The sequence below is a fragment of the Theropithecus gelada genome, chromosome X (assembly GCF_003255815.1).
Source record: "Theropithecus gelada isolate Dixy chromosome X, Tgel_1.0, whole genome shotgun sequence".
NCBI classification, from domain to species: Eukaryota; Metazoa; Chordata; class Mammalia; order Primates; family Cercopithecidae; genus Theropithecus; species Theropithecus gelada.
The window spans coordinates 45,789,025-45,811,323 of NC_037689.1; the positions used below are offsets into that span (position 1 = coordinate 45,789,025).

Below are 22,299 nucleotides of genomic sequence, written 5' to 3' on the forward strand. Positions count from 1 at the left end.
CAAAGCCAGCGGGAAACGCAACAGCTCTGCAGGATGCCAGAGACCCCTGCTGTGCAGCCCAGCAGCTCCAAAGGCCGCACCTGAGATCCTGTTGGAAACGCAGACTCTCAGGCCCCGGCCTGGACCCCTGAACCAGAACGAGCATTTCCACCACATCCGTGGGTGATTTGTGTGCACATCAAAGTTTCAGAAGCTCTGCTCCAGGGTGCAGGCTCAGTTTAACCTTTTTCATAAACCATCTTTTGTCTACCTATGAAGTTTTTTTTTTTTTTTTTTTTGAGACAGAGTCTCACTCTGTTACCCAGACTGGAGTGCAGTGGCGCGATCTCGGCTCACTGTAACCTCCGCCTCCCAGGTTCAAGCAATTCTCCTGCCTCAGCCTCCCGAGTAGCTGGGATTACAGGCGCATGCCACCATGGCCCGGCTAGTTTTTGTATTTTTAGTAGAGACAGGGTTTTACTATGTTGGCCAGGCTGGCCTTGAACTCCTGACCTCAGGTGATCTGCCTGCCTTGGCCTCCCAAAGTGCTGAGATTACAGGCGTGAGTCACTGCACCCAGCCTCTCGAAGTCATTCTTTACAGTGAAAACCCCCAGCTCCTCACCAGACCAGATCACATAATACCGTCTTTACTATTAATACCTATTTCATTTTCATGTGATATTTTCCCTCAATATAATGTTTTTATTTTTATTTATTTATTTAATTTAAAACGGAGTCTCGCTCTGTCGCCTAGGCTGGAGTGCAGTGGCGCGATCTTGGCTCAGCGCAAGCTCTGCCTCCTGGGTTCACGCCATTCTCCTGCCTCAGCCTTCGGAGTAGCTGGGACTACAGGCACGCGCCACCACATCCGGCTAAATTTTTTTGTATTTTTAGTAGAGACGGGGTTTCACCGTGTTAGCCAGGATGGTCTCGATCTCCTGACCTCGTGATCCACCTGCCTCGGCCTCCCAAAGTGCTGGGATTACAGGCGTGAGCCACTGCGCCCAGTCAAAACTCAGAAATTCTTAGGAACAATATAATGTTATCACCAAAAAGTGAGAGGTCTGTTGCCAGGGCACTTTGACGCTTACTTCGTTTTTATGTGATGTTTTCCCTTACTCTAATGTTATTACTATGAAGTGAGGGCTTCGTTGCCAGGGCACCTAGTAGTCACGTATGCACAATTCAGAGTTCATTGAAACCTTAATTCTACTTGGTCTCTGTTACTGGGTACTTTGGCTTGCCTCTCCCTTGTGAGAATACTGAGACATGACATAGTTGTGTTAGCAGCTTCTGTTTTAGTCTTCTGTCTGTAAGAGTCACTGATTCGAATACTTTCCTCCAAGTTTAAAAAGTTAACTCATTTTGTTTGTGCCCACAAACCTTGATATATTTTCTTTCTCCCATATTGGATCAATATTGCACCCCCCAACAATAACAAAATATTACTGGCTGACATTGGTTACTGTACATCATTGACATGGCTAATCTCACTTTATCCTCACCAGATTGGAATATTCCTTTTGCAGATGAGGAAATTCAGGCTGGAGTAATAAGTGGGAGTTGGCTCCTTCTCTTTAGGAGACTTTACAATTCTCATGGGAAAATATTACTTGTACCATGATGGGTGTATGGAGAATCATTATATCATTTTACTTTTGTGTTTGACTATTTCCGTAAGGAAAAAGTACATAAAACCAAAATAAAGAAGTACTATCTGTAATAGTGGGTGACTGTCCAATGTGTCTCTCCTGTTCTGACCTCTCTTCTGAGCTTCATCCAGATTTATAGATCTAGGAGTTTTTCGACCTCCTCACTCTTGTACACCTCACAAGCACTGGAGGCCTAATGCAGCTTGTATTAGTCCGTTTTCACACTGCTGATAAAGACATACCGGAAACTGGGCAATTTACGAAAGAAATAGGTTTAATTGGACTTACAGTTCCACGTGGCTGGGGAAGCCTAACAATCGTGGCAGAAGGCAAGGAAGACCAAGTCACATCTTACATGGATGGCAGCAGGCAAAGAGAGCGAGCTTGTGCAGAAAAACTCCCTCTTATAATAACCATCAGATCTCATGAGACTTACTATCACAAGAACAGCATGGGAAAGGTATTTCCCATGGGAAATACCTGTCCCCATGATTCAATTATCTCCCACCAGGTCCTTCCCACAACATGTGGGAATTCAAGATGAGATTTGGGTGGGGACACAGCCAAACCATATCACACCTAAACCCATACTCTTGCTATTTGCTTCCCAAATTGCTCTTCTCCCCATCTTTCCTATTTTAATTGACAGCATCATCACATGCCCTGTGCTCAAGCTGGAAATACAGGAGTTGTTTTGGGTCTCTCCTCTCCAGCACCTCTGATATCCACTCTATCACCACGTTCTGCCAGTCTTAACCTCCAGAACATGTCCTAACTCCATTCACTTCTTTTTGCAGTGTCAGCCACCATCATTGTCCAAGGCATCATCACCCTTCACATTGCCCTGACCCCCTCAATGAGCTTCCCAATTCTATCCTTACCTCCCTTCAGGGACCAGATGACCTTTTAAAATGTAAATTGCAGCTGGGCTTAGTGGCGCCCACCTGTAATCTCAGCACTTAGGGAGGCAGAGGTGGGCGGATCACTTGAGCCCAGGAGTTTGAGACCAGCCTGGGCAACATGGTAAAATCTACCTCTACAGAAAAATTAAAAAATTAGCCAGTCATGGTAGTATAAACCTGTAGTACCAGCTACTCAGGATGGTGAGGTGGGAAGATCACCTGAGCCCAAGGAGGTTGAGGCTGTAGTGAGGCAGGATCGTACCACTGCACTCCAGCCTGGGTAACAGAGTCTAAAAACAAACAAACAAAAACAAAACAAACAAAAAACAAACAAAAAACAAAACAAAACACACAAAAAAAAACCCAGGTGTGGTGGCTCACGCCTGTAATCCCAGCACTTTGGGAGGCCAAGGCGGGTGGATCACCTGAGATCAGGAGTTCGAGACCAGCCTGGTCAACATGGCAAAACTCCGTCTCTACTAAAAATACAAAAAATTAGCTGGGTGTGGTGGTGCGTGCCTGTAATCCCAGCTACTTGGGAGGTTGAGACAGAGAATCACTTGAACCCGGGAGGCAGAGGTTGCAGTGGAGCACCATTGCACCCCAGTCTGGGCAACAAAGCAAGACTCCGTCTCAAAAAAATAAATGAAATAAATAATAAATAAAATTAAAGTATAAATTACATCAGTCACCTATTAGTTAGAACCCTTCAATGACTTCCCACTCTCCTTAGAATAAAATACACACTCCTCATGGCCCCTTATGTGATCCTGGATGTTCTAGCCTTAGTTCCTCTCCCATCTCATCTTCCATCACATTCTCTGTATTCCTTACCTCAACCAGATGCCCTGGTTCTCTTTAAAATTACCTCAACTAGATGCCCTGGTTCTCTTTCAGTCTCTTGGCTGCCCCAAGATTTTTTGAGACAGAGTCTTGCTCTGTCACCCAGGCAGGAGTGCCAAGGTGCCATCTCAGCTTACCACAGCCTCGATCTCCCGGGCTCAAGGGATTTTTCCCACCTCAACCTCCCGAGCAGCTGGGACTACAAGCACGCCACCACGCCCAGCTAATTTTTTGTATTTTTAGTAGAGATAGGGTTTCACCATGTTGGCCAGGCTAGTCTCGAACTCCTGACCTCGTGATCCGCCCACCTCTGCCTCCCAAAGTGCTGGGATTACAGACGTGAGCCACGGCGCCTGGCCAAAAAAAAAGTCTTTCTCCAGTTGCTCTCATGAAGGGAAGCCTGGGTATTCCATAAGGTGAACTATGGATCTGCTTCTCTCAGTCTAACTCCGCTGGCCTTAAAATTATTTTCAAGGCAGCTCACAATTTTATATGATGTTTCTGTCAATCTCTATTTTAATCGTTTTTTTTTCTTTTCCTATAAGGTCATGGGATATTTTAGTGAAAAGTTGTTAGGCATTTCAATGGGGGGCTGTAAGATCCTATTTTTTCTTATCCTCTTTTAACAAAGTAATCTGCAGATCCACAGAATATTCATGAATATGATTTTGTTTTTGCTTGACATCTGCTCCCATAGCTCTGTCAGTGAGGAATTCATCATTCCCAAAGCATTCCATATGCTTTTCCACTCTGCATTTACCCATGCAATTTCCCCTGGCACAAATCCTCTTCATTTTTGGCTGCTAGCAACTCAAGAACAGGATGTTTCGACCTTCCCCTTGTTTGGAGCCTGAGGACACTACACTGTGACTCCGTATTTCTAAGTGCAAACACTTAAATCTGAATTCTACCAACTCTGGCCGGGCGTGGTGGTTCACGCCTGTAATCCTAGCACTTTGGGAGGCGGAGGAAGGCGGATCACTCGAACTCAGAAGTTCAAGACCAACCCTGTCTCTACCAAAAATACAAAAATTAGCTGGGCGTGGTGGCACAGGCCTGCAATCCCAGCTACTCGGGAGGCTGAGACAGGAGGATCGCTTGAGTCTGGGAGGTGGAGGTTGCGCTGAGCCGAGATTGTGCTACTGTGCTCCAGCCTGGGCAACAGAGAGAGAGAGCCCATCTCAAAAAAATAAAAATAATTTTAAAAAAGTATTTATCATAATGGGGGCATGGTTAGATAAATGACAGTATAACCATATTAGGGAACACTAAGTAATCACTAAAAATACTATTTTCAGGCTGAACATGGTGGTTCATGCCTGTAATCCCAGCACTCTGGGAGGCTGAGGTGGGTGGATCACCTGAGGTCAGGAGTTTCAGACCAGCCTGGCCAATATGGAGAAACCTTGTCTCTACTAAAAATACAAAAATGAGCCAGGTGTTGTGGCACACGCCTGTAGTCCCAGCTACTCCGGAGGCTGAGGCAGGGGAATCGCTTGAACCTGGGAGGCGGAGGTTGCAGTGAGGTGAGATTGCACCACTGCATTCCAGCCTGGGCAACAGAGCAAGACTCTGTCTCAAAATATATATATATTATTTTCATTGAAATTTTAATGGCTTATGAAATTATTTCTAATATAATGTGAAAATACAGGATAAAAAACTATAATTGCACTGATCGCAATAACACTGACCCCTCAGGGGCAGTTTTCTGTTGACTCCTTATTTTCCTGAGTATGGGTCACACTTTGCTGTTTCTTTGTACATCCTGTTTCTTTTAGATAGTATGTTGTAGCAACTCTGGACTCTTCATTAACCCACTCCCAATCCAGGTGTGGTGGGGTTTGCTATTTTTAGATTTGTTGTTTGTTTAGTGATCTGCCTGGACTAATTCTGTGGCTTCTATTCCCTACTCACTCTCCCCACTCCTCAGTGTACAGCCACTGATGTCTCTGCTGTTTTTGAAATTCTTGTTTTTAAGACTCGATTCCGAGGGATCACTTCTTAGTTGGCATAGGTCAGCCAATGATTGGTCAGAAGTTGTGTTTAAACACCTTGAGCCAGTAAAGCTCTCACCTTCTGCTGATGAATGCGTGTGACCTGGGGAATGCATTCAAGTCAGAGCAGTTTCCAAGTCTATTTATTCCAGTTTTGATTTTGTTTGCAAGGTTTCACACGCAGGCAGGGACAAGTAGCTTGCTAGGGCCCTTTTAGGTCTCTTCTTGGGTGCACACAGCCCTGCACATGATGAGCATAGCCTTCTGGACCACTAGGGATAAGCAGGATCTTATCAAGCTTATTTTGCTGTCACATTCCCAAGACCTCCCTGTTAAACTGCTCGCTGCTGTCTGCCTCTCTATTGCTAACCCAAATCACTATTTGAGACCTCAGGCTAGCTGCAATGTTGGCCACACTGAGACACGGGATTCTCCACACTCTACTCCAAATAAAGTCAGCCCCCTCCCGCAGCCCTAGAACTTCTGTGACAGAGCCTGGGGAGAAGGGAGTTGGGATGGGAGCAGCCCCAGGTTAAAACATCACAGACTCCCGCTGTTCTCATAGGGGGCTTCAGTAGCTTTTCTTGAATAAACACTCCTCAATTTGCTGTATGCCTTTGGTCAACTTCCAGTCCAGTCTTAAAATTTTTTTTTTGACAAGTTTGTTCAGTTTTGTCATTGCTTTTTAGGGAGAGGATTCGCTGAGCTCCTTACTTGGCCTTCTTGGAAGCACTGCTCCTCAAACCATACGATTTGTAAAAATTAATTATACTGGCCGGGTGCAGTGGCTCATGCCTGTCATCTCAGCACTCTGGGAGGCTGAGGCGGGGGAATCACTTGAGGTCAGGAGTTCAAGACCAGCCTGGCCAACATGGTGAAATCCTCTCTTTTTAGAGACGGGATCTCACTGTTACCTGAGCTGGAGTGCCGTGGCGTGATCATAGCTTACTGCAGCCTCAAACTATCCTGCCTCCGCCTCCCAAGTACCTGGGTTGTTTTCTTTCAGTTATTCCTTAGCAAGGCTTTTTCAAGAGCATTCAGGGATCACACATATTCCATGAAAAAGAGCTGAGCTCTTGGACTGGTTTACAAATAGTCAAATGTTTGGTTTATACTGAGCTAAACAAAATCAAAATGAGTTAACAGCAGGACTTCTGGGAGCCTTTAATATGCTAATGTTGGTTAAGATTCTCCAAGAAGAGAAGCATAGTGTTTCCCAAGATTACTGTGACCACTGAACACTTCTTCCCCCAACAGAGCATTTCATGGGATTAATGTTCTGCAAAAACACCCTTTGGTCTGTCTTGATATTTTCAGCCTAGATCACAGTGAGATATTCAGGGAAGAAGTATTTGTTGACAGCTGTGAGAGCTGTATGCATTACCCTTCTAGACACAGGAGCGGTGGTAGTGGAAATGGAGGGAAATTCCTCGGGGAGGTCAACTTTGGCAGACAATCAAGCTCTCTAATACAGGTACCCCCTCACCCGGAACTTTTCATTGGCAACATTCCAAGTTTCTGGGTTCTGTTTTTAAGGAGGACTTACCATGTACCAGACATTAAGTCAGACTCTTGGAAAATAACACAGTATTCGCTCTCAAGGAGTACGGTTAAGGGTGGGATGGAGAAGACAGTGGCCGGATCTCAGCTCACTGCAAGCTCCGCCTCCCAGGTTTACGCCATTCTCCTGCCTCAGCCTCCCGAGTAGCTGGGACTACAGGCGCCTGCCACCTCGCCCGGCTAGTTTTTTGTATTTTTTTTTTTTTAGTAGAGACGGGGTTTCACGGTGTTAGCCAGGATGGTCTCGATCTCCTGACCTCGTGATCCGCCCATCTCGGCCTCCCAAAGTGCTGGGATTACAGGCTTGAGCCACCGCGCCCGGCCGAGAAGACAGTTCTAATCACGTGTTAGGGGAGATGGGGTCTGGGTATCCCCAAGTGTTATGGTAAGACCAAGGGGACAATGTTAACCTGGCCCAAGGGGTTAAAAAAAAAACCAAAACCTGACAGAGGGCATGATACCCAGGCTGGTTCTTGAAGGCCAAGAAAGGGTTAGGCAGGAATGGAAGAGGGGAAGCATGTGTGCAAAGACAGAGAGGCTTAAGAAAACACGGTCTATTCAGGAACTACAATTAGTTTGCATAGCTAGAGGACAGAATGTAAAACAAACTGAACAGGTACAAAGAGAGCAACGCACAAAGGGCCTTGTGTGGCACGCACGCTAGGGAATTTGGATCTTAGTCTCAGGGTGAAGGGAGATCAGTAAAAGGTTCCCGAGGCGGGTGGATCGCTTGAGGTCAGGAGTTTGAGACCAGCCTGGCCAACATGGTGAAACCCCGTCTCTACTAAAAACACAAAAACTAGCCGGGAGTGTCATCCCAGCTACTTGGGAGGCTGAGGCAGGACAATCGCTTGAACCTGGGAGGTGGAGGTTTCAGTGAGCTGAGATTGCACCACTGCACTCCAGCGTGGGGGACAGAGTGAGACTCTGTCTCAGAAAAAAAAAAAAAAAAGAAAGTGGATGATGGAGGTAGATGATCAGAAAGCTCCAGAAGGCCAGCAAGATGGACAAGGGTCTGAACTAGGACAGTATGAATGGAGAGGAGAGGGCAGTTGGGAATTTAAAGTGCTAGAACTGGATGAACTAAGATGTTGGGGTTAAGTGGGAGAGGCATTCCAAGGTTATACATGAACAATCATAGGCAATGGTAAAGCCAGATAATACAGAGAAGATAAAGGGCATGTTTTGGGGGAGGAGATAATGTATTCAGATTTGCACCTGTTCAGTTTGAAATTCCAATACAACACGTGAGAGATGTTCAGGAGATGGCTGGAACTCTGCGTTGAGAAATACAGATATGATGGGTATCAGAATAAAAGTTGTAGGCCGGGTGCAGTGGCTCACACCTGTAATCCCAACACGTTGGGAGGCCAAACGGGTGGATCATGTGAGGTCAGGAGTTCGAGACCGGCCTGTCCAACATGGTGAAACCCCGTCTCTACTAAAAATACAAAATTAGCTGGGCATGCTGGCGCATGCCTGTAATCCCAGTTACTTGGGACACCGAAGCAGTACAATCACTTGAACCCAGGAGGTGGAGGTTGCAGTGAGCCGAGATTGCACCACTGCACTCCAGCCTGGGTGACAGAGCAAGGCTCTGTCTCAAAAAAACAAAAGAGTAACAGTTGTAGATGAAGCCACAGGTATAGGTATGGATGAGATAGTACAGAGTGTGTAGACTGAAAAGCAGGCAGAGACAAAAACCCCAGGGCACTGTAATCTCTCATCTGAATACCTATACCATTTGTCTGTTACATACGGAATTTGTCATATGCTGCAATAAACATTTAGCTCAGTGCCTACTGTGTACAAATGCTAGATATGAGGGTACAAAGAATGAAAAATCCTTTCACCCAAGGAGACTATGATCTAGTCGTGGAGAAAGAATCATGCCCAATTATTATGCAAAATGAAGTTAAATAGAAACTGTAAGTGTGTTGAGTGTAGAAGAGGCAATTAATTCAACAGAAGAGCTAACGCAGCTTTCAGGAGGAGAGGGAAACATTTGAGTTGGACTTTGCAAAAATAAGTGGATTTTAACAAGCAGGGCAGGGGAAAGAAAGGCAAGTAATTTTAGGCTGGAAAGGAACACACGTAAAGATCACAACAGAATGGAGTGTAGGAAGTGGTGGAGAGAAAGAGGCTGGAAAGGTTGCCTGAGGCCAGGATCTAGGTGCTTGGGAATCCTGTTGCGGTTTCTTAGGTGTCCGTTTGAAAGATGGCACACATGTGCCGATGTATACCCAAGGCCTCCACCAAGTTCTGAATTTCAGAAATGCCTGGAAGACCAATGAATCAAAAATGCTAAAGGAAATCTAAAAATCACCAAACTAAGGCTTGAGGCTTGTAAACGCTTTTTCTCAGTTCTATATTTTCCTTTTGCAAGACTGCAAAACTCTGTTAGAACTTTAATTACTTGGCTTCATTATAAAATTTCCATTGCATATAAGAGTATAAATAATTTCACTCTAATGCTCTCATTTGAATCTGCGGCTGAAAGCATTGGCAGAAATCACATTTTCATGGCACTTCCTTGGCATGTTGAAGGAAAACAAAATGTATTCTGCTAATCAAGTCATTAGTGACTTTGAAAGTGATGGATTATATAAAAAAAAAAAAAACAGCAAATAATCAGAGATAAAGAGGTATATTTTAAAGATTAAAAATATTTTATTTAAACTTTTCTTCATAAACACTTTTAACATTTTTTTCAATTTAAAAACAGAATGGATAGCATAAACATGTTTGAATAGATTATATCCACGGCTTGGGAAAAATTACCTGACAAAAATGTAAAGGCTTTCAAAACAGGTATAAAAGGCAAACCTTAAATTATTCTAAGATTTTTATATCGGCCCTAGGATTATTTGACTACTGGCCCAAAATGTACCTAAAGGTCAAAATATTTTTCTATAGACAAAGTATGCCCAAGAGGTACAGGGCATATACAAGTTAGGTAGAAAATAACCTCTCCCAATCACCTCACTGGACCATTCCTTCAGAAAGCAAACACCTAATCCTTACTATATACTGATTAGTAACATTTTAAATGTAGTTGTTCCCAAAATGTAAAAAGAAAACCTAAGAATTCAAGGGAGAACAAAGCTGATGGCATTCTCCTCAATGTTACTTGTGTAATATTGAAGTTATATGGTGTACTGAAAGGATATGATTTCCATGAATTTATCTATTCCAGTCTATGCCTAGTGAATATTTGACTTTATAAACTCTGGATAAACTAATTTTTAGGACTTCCATTTTTAAGATAAATCTCTTTTTAGAAGATATTTATTCCCAAACCAACTCTAAATGTAATTGAACAAACATATGATCTCTCAAAATGTTCAGAATACAAAACAAAAATCAAAAATGTATAACAGGCAAACAAGAAAACTGGCACTAGCAGTTTTACTGCCATATAGCCCTCAATTATATCTGATTTACACTATTATCTATGTTGTATTTTACTTCAGTCTAAAACTTTAAATTATGAATTCTCAAAAGAGCTAGTCTCCTTTGAGAGATAGCTTATAAACTGAAATAACAATTTATATTATAAACTGAAATGTTATGACCTACACCCACATATACATATATAAAAATAGTTCCACTGAACGTTTGACATGTTTAGATTATGCAGCTCAAATAATCTGTTATAAAATATTTTAAAGCTTAGTTTCATGTAATTAAGACAAAACTCCATTTTTACCACTTCTCCCCACATAAAGCGTGTGTCCTTTACTATGACTCGAGCAGGCTTCCCAGAATGAGGTGTCCAAAGGTGCTGCTTTAGAAAAGATAAGTGAAGGGCTCAGTCAGTATTTCACAAATTCTAGTAACACTCACACAGAGCAGAGTAATGAGGACACAGAAAGCTGTCTCAAGAAAAGCTAGTAATTCTATTAGTTAAGCTTTGCTTTTTAAAAACCAGTAGCATTTCTTCCAACACAAAACCTTCAATGTGAGAATCTTGCATTTTAAGAAAAGGTTGTAGTGCAAGGAATTTCTTTAAAATCAAAACTTAGAAGGTCAAAGACACGGAAGAGAACAAATAGTTCTAATTAAGATGTAATTAATGAAGATCAGCTATTTTTGTGAACTCTGGCATTTAAGATATAAAGTGAAAACAACACGCATAAAGGTCGTAACAGTTAAACTGTATAGATTCAAATCTCTTACTGAATTTTTCGAAAAACTACTTTTTTGAGCGCAAAGTATATAAACAAAAATTCCAGATGAAGCACACAAAAAATAAACTTGAAAAAAATGCTATGAAAAACTTTTCCATAGTTTAGTATAACAAAAATAAATCTCTTGCAGCAATTAAACCATAATTTTAAAAGGGAATGTAAGTTAATCACGGATTTAAAATAACCTAAATTAGAACTACATATAAACAGGGAGTTTTCTCATACATTCAGAACCCAAGCAACAGCAACTATTCTTAAAGCTCAAAACTGATTACAGCTAACATCAGGTCCGACGTGACTTACGTGAAGCTGAACCCAGAGTTAGTTCAAGTTAAGATTTTACGAATTTTACAAAACATGAACTTTGATCTTGGCCTCTGTCTTTAAAATTGAAGACCAAGAATACTCAAATGTTCGCCCAAATGTCACCCTAACTAGGGCCATAAAGTCATATCTAAGCAATTAAAGAGAACCACCACTATAGTGTAAAGCCTTTGATGGGGATACCTGGCCTGATGGCTCTTTCTTGGTCTTTTCTAGCAAAAGACATCAATGAGGAAAATAATGAAGACGTTATTTTCTTTAAAGCAAAACAGCACACATACAAAGCCACTAAACTAATGTAGTAGAAAAAAAAATTAAATGGTTAACTTATTCCTAGCTTTCAAAAATAAAATAATAGTTTTTTTTAAATGTAGAAAAAGACTTTTTACCCATATTACCATGGGAAACAAGATACCAAATTTCATGTTTGGAAACTCTAAGTAAATGATAGGACTAGTTAATGGAAATTTAAGTTTCATATACAAAATTAGATTATTATTGATTTCTGAAATCAATGCCAATGGTTTTTTCAAAAGCTACTTGTGTACCTGACTTTCTTAAACCCAAATGCCTCCAATTTTGGAGTTTGAAGATCAGGTTTAATCTCATAGTATGCCTAATAACTGCCCAAAAAAACCCCAAAAACCAAAGTCTTCACATTTCCACGACTTCACACTTCCATTTTATGTTCAATGGTGGCAGCAGCAAACAAACAAACAAACAAACAAACAAACACCAAACGAACAAAGTGAAACTAGAAAATTTATACATCAGCAGCCATATAGAAGGCATTGCAATATTGCACCAATATTCTAAGATCTGGCAAGCTTTGCCAGTATAGATCTAGTCTGTATCAGATATAGACTACTCATGTGAAAATGGCATCAATTTTAATGATCCACTCCCAGGCTATTCTTGCTTAACTTTGTCAACTGTTTTTTCCTCTGCATTTAAAGAGTTGAAAGGTGCAGCTAATCCTAAAACACTTATTATAAATGCTTTTAAACAGCTATTCTTGATCCATTCTGAACTTTGTGGTTACTATCCTTCATGCTAACAGCTTTCAGTAAATAAAACAAAACTGAGGGCTTACATCCCTAGTGTCGCTGGGTATTTTGTACAAAATAAACAAGTAGATAAAACCAGTAACATTATAATTCTATTTCTTACCTCTAAGTCAAAACTGAGCTCAAATTTTCTAACAGTTTCTACCTTCCATTCAATAACAAATGCAGCAGCCTTACTGAATGTAAAAAATGGGAGTTGCACTTACTTTTAAGGGCCTTGATTTAGGAGTCTGGTATTACCTAAATGCTCTTTAAAAGTGCTTGCATGCTGCAGGGCCAGAACTTGTCATATACCACTCCGATTCTCACTAAAAACAGGGCAACGTTAAACAGACTGCAAAGAAAAACATTTTCAAAAAGAAAAGACATACATCGACAAAGAACACTAACATTTACTTTTGAAAATAAACTATAAAATGTTAGTTTTCATAACCATACATGTTTCAGAAATATAAGGAATTCAAATATTACTGAATCAGTATGGACTGAAGATAGGCTACTTTGATAGCAAATGAGGACTCCAGTTATTTTAACTTTCTAAAAATGTTAATATGTGAAAAGACGTTACATCTAAAATTCAACAAGTATGGCGAACTGTGTGTGCAAGTGCACTAGCTTAAAAATATAGAATCCTAACCACGCATAAAAGGGATGTGCCTTGTGTATTTATAGGTTGTATGCGAGTATGAATATGCTTTCACTAACACAATGCGGATAAGAGAAGGCAGCTTAGAAATAGTGTTTTGAATATAAAAAGTTAATTTTGTAGAAAATTTATATTTTTGCATTTTCAGCAAAAAGCCATGCAAAAAGGTCAAGAGTTTTAAACTTTTAAATAATAAAACCAAAAAGTGTAACAGATTGAAATACACTGAAATAAATCTTCAAAAAGGTTTCAGATAGAGACAGGGACTGAAATCACATCCAGTGACACTTATCAGGTCTTCTCTTAGAAGACACATGACTCCTACGCTAACATCTGAAAGAAATGTTTAAAGCAGAAAATCAATTTCCCAGATAAGTGGAGCATTCTATTAAACTGCTTCTGGAAGTAGTTTCAAGAGCTAGCACTTAGAATTAACTTATTGCATGAGTTTGAGGCCACTGAAAAGAAAAGAAAAAAAGGATGCTAGCACAGAATGAAAAATTCTTACGATGTTAGACCAATGGCTTTGATAGTAAAACTGGTGAGGTTTTTCTTTATATGTTTTAATTAACTACTCTGCACAAACAAATACTTTGTTTGCCTCTTTTAGGGCGAAGGATGTCATTAGTTGCAACGCCTGACCTCATCCAGTACATAGTCCGGAAAATGCAGGTTGCATACTTGTAAACCATCCAGCTTGCAGGGCATCCGAGGGTACTCATCTTCCTTCCACTTGTTTTCATCCGGATCAAAAGTGAGAATGGAATCGCTGTAATGACCATTATAACAAAGGCCTCCAAGAACCATTATTTGTTTGTCCAGCACAGTCACACCATGACCACTTCTACCAATCGGCATGGATGCCAAGATGGTCCACTGATCAGTCTCTGGGTTGTATACTTCTGTAGAAGGGCATCCCTGAGATTCGAAAGAGGCCCTCAAGATCACACAGACGCCACCGAAGACATAAAGCTTGCCATTGTAAGAAATCATCTTGTGAAAGCATCTCGCGTAATTCATCTTGCTCTTATTCTCCCAACAGTTGGTAACCACTTGAGTTCTCCTGGTCCGTTGTTCTATGGTCCCTTCTTTGCTGGGGTCAAACACGCACACTTGCTTGGAGGTGGAAGATGAGGTGATTCCACCGGTGATAAACAACTTGTTATTGAGCACTGTCCCCTCATGTCCATATTTGTTAACTGGATATGGATCCACAAATTCCCATTTATCATTGGTGATGTCATATCTCTCAGTTGAATAGAAAGTCTCATCTCTGGTTCTGCCTGCTACGGCGTAAATAAACTTCCCAATAACACCTACAGCAAATTCAGAGCGTGGTACAGACATATCTGCCATCTGCAGCCAGGAGTTTTGTCTCGGGTCATACCTGAATACTTTGGAAGAAGCATGGAATTCACCATCCGGGCCCAGCTCTTCCCCACCTAACAGGAACACAAAATTATTGACGATAGCAAGGCAGTCAGGTCGCAGAGGTACTTGTGGGCCTTCTAGTTCCCACCAGACTCTTGGTTTCTTTAAGAGAAGTATTTTACTGTTAACCATGCTATGTCCAATCATTCCTCGAAATACTGTAGTTTGTGGTTTTGCAGAACGAATGCGGCTTGACTTCATATCCAACAAAGGCTGCTGGTGAACATTCTGAAAGTAATTCAATGCTTGGTCAACTTCGTAACGGAGCTGTCGGGAGTATCTATAAAATTCTGATGTCTTAACCTAAGAACACAAGAAAAAGAATTTAACCAAAGGAAAAAGCATCAGCGACAAAAACAAATTATCAAAGCCGACTAACACGATCATCTTAGGCTCACTTTACTAAAACTGCTTTTCCTGCTAAGATCACCTACTTTCTTTTGTTTTCTACAAAGCTTTTTTTGGAGATGGAGTTTCGCTCTGTCACCCAGGCTGGAGTGCACTGGCACGAACTCGGCTCACTGCAACCTCCGCCACCACGCTCGGCTAATTTTTTTATTTTTAGTAGAGACCAGGTTTCATCATCTTGACCAGGCTGGTCTTGAACTCCTGCCCTCATGATCCACCCGCCTCAGCCTCCCAAAGTGCTGGGATTACAGGCGTGAGCCACCACATACGGCCTCCTATATTTTCTTAATTTGTAATGATCTATGCACATTCCCAAGCTTTTAAGAGTAAACAAACAATTAGGCACCTATTATGTCAAGCCCTGGGCTACAAGGAAGGAATATGAGGAAAAGTACAGGGCTTCACAGTAGAGGAAACCACATTCACAGTTTTCTTAACCACAAGTAACACCATAAAGCTGTGACTGAATCATTTGGGGAGTTAAGTTAGTGAAAATTTAAATACATGTAAAATTTTGGGGTTTTGACATAAAGACTTGGTCTGATATCAACTTCTAAAAGAATTCAGGCCAGGCTCATGCCTGTCATCCCAGCATTCTTTGGGAGGCCGAAGCAGACGGATCACGAGGTCAAGAGATCGAGACCATCCTGGCCAACTTGGTGAAACCCCGTCTCTACTAAAAATACAAAAATTAGCCAGGCATGGTGATGGGCATCTATAATCCCAGCTACCCAGGAGGCTGAGGCAGGAGAATCGCTGGAACCCGGCGGTGGAGGTTGCAGTGAGCCGAGATCGCACCATTGCACTCCAGCCTGGTGACAGAGCAAGACCCCATCAAAAAAAAAAAAAAAAAAAAAAAAAGAATTCAGTAGATATTAGGTCAAACTTTTTGTTTAATTTTTAAAATTTTATTTTAAAATTATTATTACTAGATATTTTTAGAGATGGGGTCTTTCTCTGTTGCCCAGGCTGGTCTTGAACTCCTGGCTCAAGTGATCCTCCTGCCTCAGTCTCCTGAGCTGCTGGGATGACAGGTGTGAGCCACTGTGCCTGGCAAACATTTTCCTTTTTGATTCTGGAGCTGGAGCTACCTAATTATGATGACTACCAAGATTTTATAAAGCACTTTTGGCCAGGTGCGGTGGCTCATGCTTGTCATTCGAGCACTTTGGGAGGCCAAGGTGGGAGGATCACTTGAGACCAGCCTGGGCAACAAAGCAAGAACTCATCTCTACAAAAACTAATAAAATAAAATTAAAATAAAGCACTTTTAAGTATTGTGCTAAGTGCTACAGGGAGAAACAAAATTAAGTATAAGATGTGATCCATTTCCTTAAAGAACCTAGAGTGTATTTGGGAAAGTGGAAACAAATACAAATTTACCAATAGGTAAATGAGTCAGGTGGCAATTAGGTATGAAGCCAAACAGCACATCTGTGAGTGCGGCAGAATTAGAGATAAAGATTATATTAAACTGGCCCAAGACATTCAAGAGATAATTTGTGGAAGATGTAAGAAGTAGGGGACTAAGCAGAAAAATCCTGTGTCATAATAAGACAAGGATAAGAGGGTCTTAAATTTGGGTAACAGGAATTAGCGTAGAGGTAAAATCTACAGACAACCATGACTGATTTGAAATAGGGTGAAAGAATGAGGACTCAAATGTGATTTGAGCATTTAGACTTGAGGTGATGGAGAGAGTGGTGATATCAATAGGGAAAGCAGGGAAGATGAGCTGGTTTGAGAGAGGTATTCAACTTCCCTGGTAGGATGTTGAGGTGGAAATGTCTAAGAGCCTGTTGGAAATCTGGGACGACAGCTTGGGAGGGAGTCAAAACCAGGTGTATATATTTAAGAGCTTCCTCCCCCTTCCTTCTCCTCTCTTTCCTTTCCTCCTTCCTTTCTTTAGCCCATTCATTAATTTATTCACCTTAGTCCAAAACAGTGGTCAAACAAAAAGCACCACAAATTTGTTTTAAGTATTTTGATAACTGTATTCAATATAACTGGTTTCCTTTGTAATATCAGGCATTTTATCATTAAAATCATTATTTTGAGAAGGGGTCCTTTCATGGGCTTCACAAGATCAGCAAAGGGGTAAACAGCACAAAAAAAGGCTGAGAACCCCTTGTCCAATCACATAAGAGAGAAAACTAACATTGGCCGGGCACGGTGGCTCACGCCTGTAATCCCAGCACTTTGGGAGGCCAAGGCGGGCAGATTACTTGAGCTCAGGAGTTCAAGACCAGCTTGGCCAACACGGTGAAATCCCGTCTCTACTAAAAATACAAAATTTAGCTGGCTGTGGTGGCGTGCGCCTGTAATCCCAGCAACTCGGGAGGCTGAGGCAGGAGAATCGCTTGAACCTGGGAGGTGCAGGTTGTAGTGAGTTGAGATTGCACCACTTCACTCCAGCCTGGGCAACAGAGCGAGACTGTCCCAACTGAAGAAAAAAAAAACAAAAAAACAAAAAACTAACATTGTTACTGCACTGGGTGCTTTACATGTACATCTCACATTCAATTATTCCTCCTGTGAGAGTGCAATAACCATCCCCATTTTCCTGATAAGAAAACTGAGGCTTAGAATGTGAAGTGACTTGCCCAAATTGTTTATGTAACTACAACTGGTAGAGTTGTGATCTGAACCTTGAATGAGGACAATTTTACTTCAAAGTTCATGTAATTTCCAGAACGTTACAACACAGCTTCCATTATTCTTTAGAAAAATCTTTACATTATATACTCATTTATTAAAACAACATGTTCAATGAATGAGCCTAATGACCCTTCTCAAATAAAAGACAGTAGAATTGCTCTTAATAAAAAAAAAAAAAATCAAGTCATATGAATCACAGTGATTGGGCATCCAGCCCAATTCTTCCTAGCAAAAACAGTAACTCTGGAAAAATCATAGCAAATGATGAATACTAGTAAACAAGTAACTTCACTAAAACAAATAATATAATAAAGGAAAAAAGGTGAGAACAACCTAAGATCTTCCATTTTACTACTTTTACTTCACACATAAAAAGTTAAAGTGGGCTGGGCACAGCTCACACCAACATTTTTGCATTCTTTGTTTTTTTATATATCATATTTATAAACAGAAAGAGTTCTTGCCATTCAAAAATGGTTCTAGGCCGGGCGCGGTGGCTCAAGCCTGTAATCCCAGCACTTTGGGAGGCCGAGACGGGCGGATCACGAGGTCAGGAGATCGAGACCATCCTGGCTAGCACGGTGAAACCCCGTCTCTACTAAAAAATACAAAAAACTAGCCGGGCGAGGTGGCGGGCGCCTGTAGTCCCAGCTACTCGGGAGGCTGAGGCAGGAGAATGGCATAAACCTGGGAGGCGGAGCTCGCAGTGAGCTGAGATTCGGCCACTGCACTCCAGCCTGGGCGACAGAGCCAGACTCCGTCTCAAAACAAACAAACAAACAAACAAACAAACAAACAAAAACCAAAAATGGTTCTCTATCAAAACGATTTTAAAAGCCCAGGAGTTTGAGTTGAGACCAGCCCGGGCAACACTGTAAAACTCTGTCTCTACAAAAAATACAAAAATTAGCTGGGTGTGGTAGAGCAGGCCTATAGTTCCAGTTATTTGGGAGGGTGAGGTGGGAAGAGCACCTGAGCCCAGGAGGCAGAGGCTGCAGTGATCTGAGATCATGCCACCATACTCCAGCCTGGGTGACACAGCGGGACTCTGTCTCAAAAAACAAAACAAAACAAAAAACAAAAAACAGTCCAGGCACGGTGGCTCACACCTGTAATCCCAGCACTTTGGGACGCCAAGGTGGATAGAACACCTGAGGTCAGGAGTTCAAGACCAGCCTAACATGGTGAAACTCTGTCTCTACTAAAAATACAAAAATTAGCTGGGCATGGTAGCGGGTACCTGTAACTCCAGCTACTCAAGAGGCTGAGGCAGGAGAATCACTTGAACCTGGGAGGCGGAGATTGCAGTGAGCTGAGATTGCACCATTGCACTCCAGCCTGGGTAGTAAGAGCAAAACTCCGTCTCAAAAAAAAAAAAAAAAAAAAAAAAAAGCTGGGTGTGGTGGTGCATGCCTGTAATCCCAGCTACTTGGGAGGCTGAAGCAGAAGAATCGCTTGAACCCAGGAGGTGGAGGTTGCAGTAAGCCAAGATTGCACCATTGTACTGCAGCCTGGGCAACAACAGCGAAACTCTATCTCCAAAAAACAAAAACAAAAAAACAGGCTGGGTGCGGTGGCTCATGCCTGTAATCCCAGCACTTTGAGAGGCCGAGGCAGGTGGATCACAAGGTCAGAAGTTTGAGAACAGCCTGGCCAACATGGTGAAACCCTGTCTCTACTAAAAATACAAAAATTAGCCGGGCGTGGTGGCGCCTGCCTGTAATCCCAGCTACCCGGGAGGCTGAGGCAGTACAATCGCTTGAACCTGGGAGGTGGAGGTTGCAGTGAACTGAGATCATGCCACTGCATTCCAGCCTGGGTGACATAGCAAGACTCCATCTCAAAAAACAACAAAAACCCGAAAACAAACAAAAAACAAAACCGAGCATTTTCCATTCATTTCTTCTACAAATTGACTAATAGTGTGCCTTGCCCATTTTTCTCATCTTTTTCTTATTGAGTTGTAGAAGCTCAAAACGAAATACTCTGAAAATCAGCAAGAATCATAAACCTCAAATTAAATATTTAAGTGCCTACTGTGCACAGCCAGTGGTCTGAGAGCTACACAGGTTTTCAAGTAATAGAATCCTGTCCAGCATGGTAATTAAGCACCATGTCTGGTGATTAAGGATCCAATTTAGGAAATTTCTGACTTTGGCACTCATGAGCTGTGGCAATCTTGGGCACAGAGCTCAATATCTTTAAGCCTATATCCTCAACTGTATTATTGGGATAACACATTCATAACCCTATAAGTGAGAGTACGTGAAAAGGATTTAGTATGGTGCCTGTCATGTGGCAGTGTGCAAAAAGTATCAGCTATTATTAGCTATTACTAATGACCAGGGGACATTTGTGAAAGTGTCACTCAGCTTAAATCAGTGCTTCTCATGACATGCGTTTGTCTATGTAAAAATTTAGTCTTTCAGAAGATTGAGGAGAAATGAAAGAAACAGTTACTTTGGACCTATCCTCACTGGTGAAACATGACTGGTAATGTACAAATGGGAGGAAGCTTTACAGAAAGAAGCCATGTTGTTTGGAGATCAAGAAACAAAGGAAGGAGAATGCTGCACATATTGGATAGGCAGATTTCAAGTTTTTCAAAGGAAAATTAGGATCAATTCCAAGATCAGAAACTGTGCTAGGAAGCTCAAGAAGGCTTGGAAGCTCTCAAAAGCATAACGCTGACTGCATAATTGCAAAATACACTGATAAGAGGAAGAAAAGGGGAATGTATCTAAAAAATCTGATGTGCTGCACAGAGAGCTTTCTGGAATTGAGATGTTAAAAAACCACTTACAACAGATGGTAAAAATTGGGCACATAAAACAAGTATTATAATGAGTGAAATAGAGCTATAAGAATATAGTGAATAAAGCTAAAGCCTCAGGATGAACTGTGACTTGACGAAGTAAGAGACATGGAATAAATGGCATTTTATACGTTAAAGGAAGAGTGAAGCCCACCCCCATCCCATGGGGTGGTTAATGTATTAACAAATAACAAAGAGAAACAACCCTACTCCTATTTTATTTCCATTCTCAGCTAATAATGTCTTATTCTTTCTAATCTGAGGATTAAATACAATTACTAAGAAGAAACTTAAATCCAAGATGGTTGAGAACAAAAAGAAAAACTAGCTAGTTATTCTCAGCAAGTTCAAGTCACTGGATCTCACAAATCATGTCCTGGGATCCTGAGGCTTCGTAGATAAGGCTGCTTAATTGCTTTTTGCAATCTGTGTGGAATTGTGATGAATGGGAGAGGACTAGAAGCCAGACAGATTCCTGAACTACAAACTGGTTAGCCTGAGGTAGATCCTGTATTGTTGAAAAATAGCCCTCCAAAACAAAAAAGCGCCCTACCCTTGGAGGCAGCATGACCTCACTGGGTAATGCCAAGGCTGACCCAGTTTCCTGTTTAATTTTTGATGATGTAACAGCACTGGAAGAGAATGAGAGAACCTATGACTTCAGTAATCAACAAGGTCTAATCATAAAGAAAAGAGAAACACCAGGGACCCATGAACCACCTGAAATTGCAGCAATAATTGTGTGTTAATCCATTCGGGGAGTAGGGTGAGGTGACTGGAAGTCCACAGTTTTTATCAGGTGCTCCAGGGACCCACGAACTCCGTATGTAAAACTTCAACTGACTATCCTCAAAATGAACTAAAGTGATATGGCAGCTGTAGGAACTAACAAAACTGTAAACTAAAGTAAAAGGATAGACAATCCTGGTTGGGCACAGTGGCTCACACCTGTAATCTCAGCACTTTGGGAGGTTGAGGCAGGCAAATCACTTGAGCTCAGGAGTTTGACACCAGCCTGGGCAACATGGCGAAATCCCATCTCTACAAAAAAAAAAAAATAATAATAATACAAAAAATAGCTAGGCATGGTGGCTGCATGCACCTGTGGTCCCAACTACTCGGGAGGATGAAGTAGGAGAACTGAATAGCTTGAGCCCAGGGTGAGGTTGCAGTGAGCCATGATAGTGCCACTGCACTCCAGCCTGGGCAACAGAGTGAGACCTTGTCTCAAAAAAAGAAAAAAAAAAGAAAAGAAAATAGGCAAGCCCACCCTCTCCATTCAGGTAAAACCACAACCAAGACAGTGCTAAGTTATATCACTATACTATTAAACACTGACAAAGTGGACCACATCTGGAAGACAGTGAAGGGATCCAAAGGGAGAATGGTCAAATGGGTGAGGAATGTTTCAACACAAGAGAAGACTCAGAAAGATGGCAACTATCTTCAGGACCATTAAGAGGAAGATTTTACACCAACGTAAGAAAAAGTTCTGTAGTAAGAACTGTCAAGAGAATGGATACTCATTGCATTATTGTTTGTAACAGCACAAAACCTGGGAATAACTCCAATCACCTATCAATAAGACATTGGTTGGATATACTCTGGTAATATACCATATGCAGCTGTGAAAAAGAGTGAGGTTAATCCATATGCACTAACACAGATATTCAAAATGTTAAATGAGAAAACTGGCCGGGCGCGGTGGCTCAAGCCTGTAATCCCAGCACTTTGGGAGGCCGAGGCGGGCGGATCACGAGGTCAGGAGATCGAGACCATCCTGGCTAACATGGTGAAACCCCATCTCTACTAAAAATACAAAAAA

General features: G+C 41.7%; 1 protein-coding gene across 1 annotated transcript in view; it reads right to left on the bottom strand.

Moving 5' to 3' along the window:
- Positions 1–9,581: 9,581 nt before the first annotated feature.
- Positions 9,582–22,299, bottom strand: part of KLHL15 (kelch like family member 15) — a 49,137-nt gene continuing 36,419 nt past the window's right edge. Inside the window, exon 4 of the mRNA XM_025373623.1 lies at positions 9,582–14,896. Coding sequence (XP_025229408.1) covers positions 13,787–14,896 — 1,110 coding nt within the window. The 3' untranslated portion in view covers positions 9,582–13,786. The remainder of the gene's footprint in view (positions 14,897–22,299) is intronic.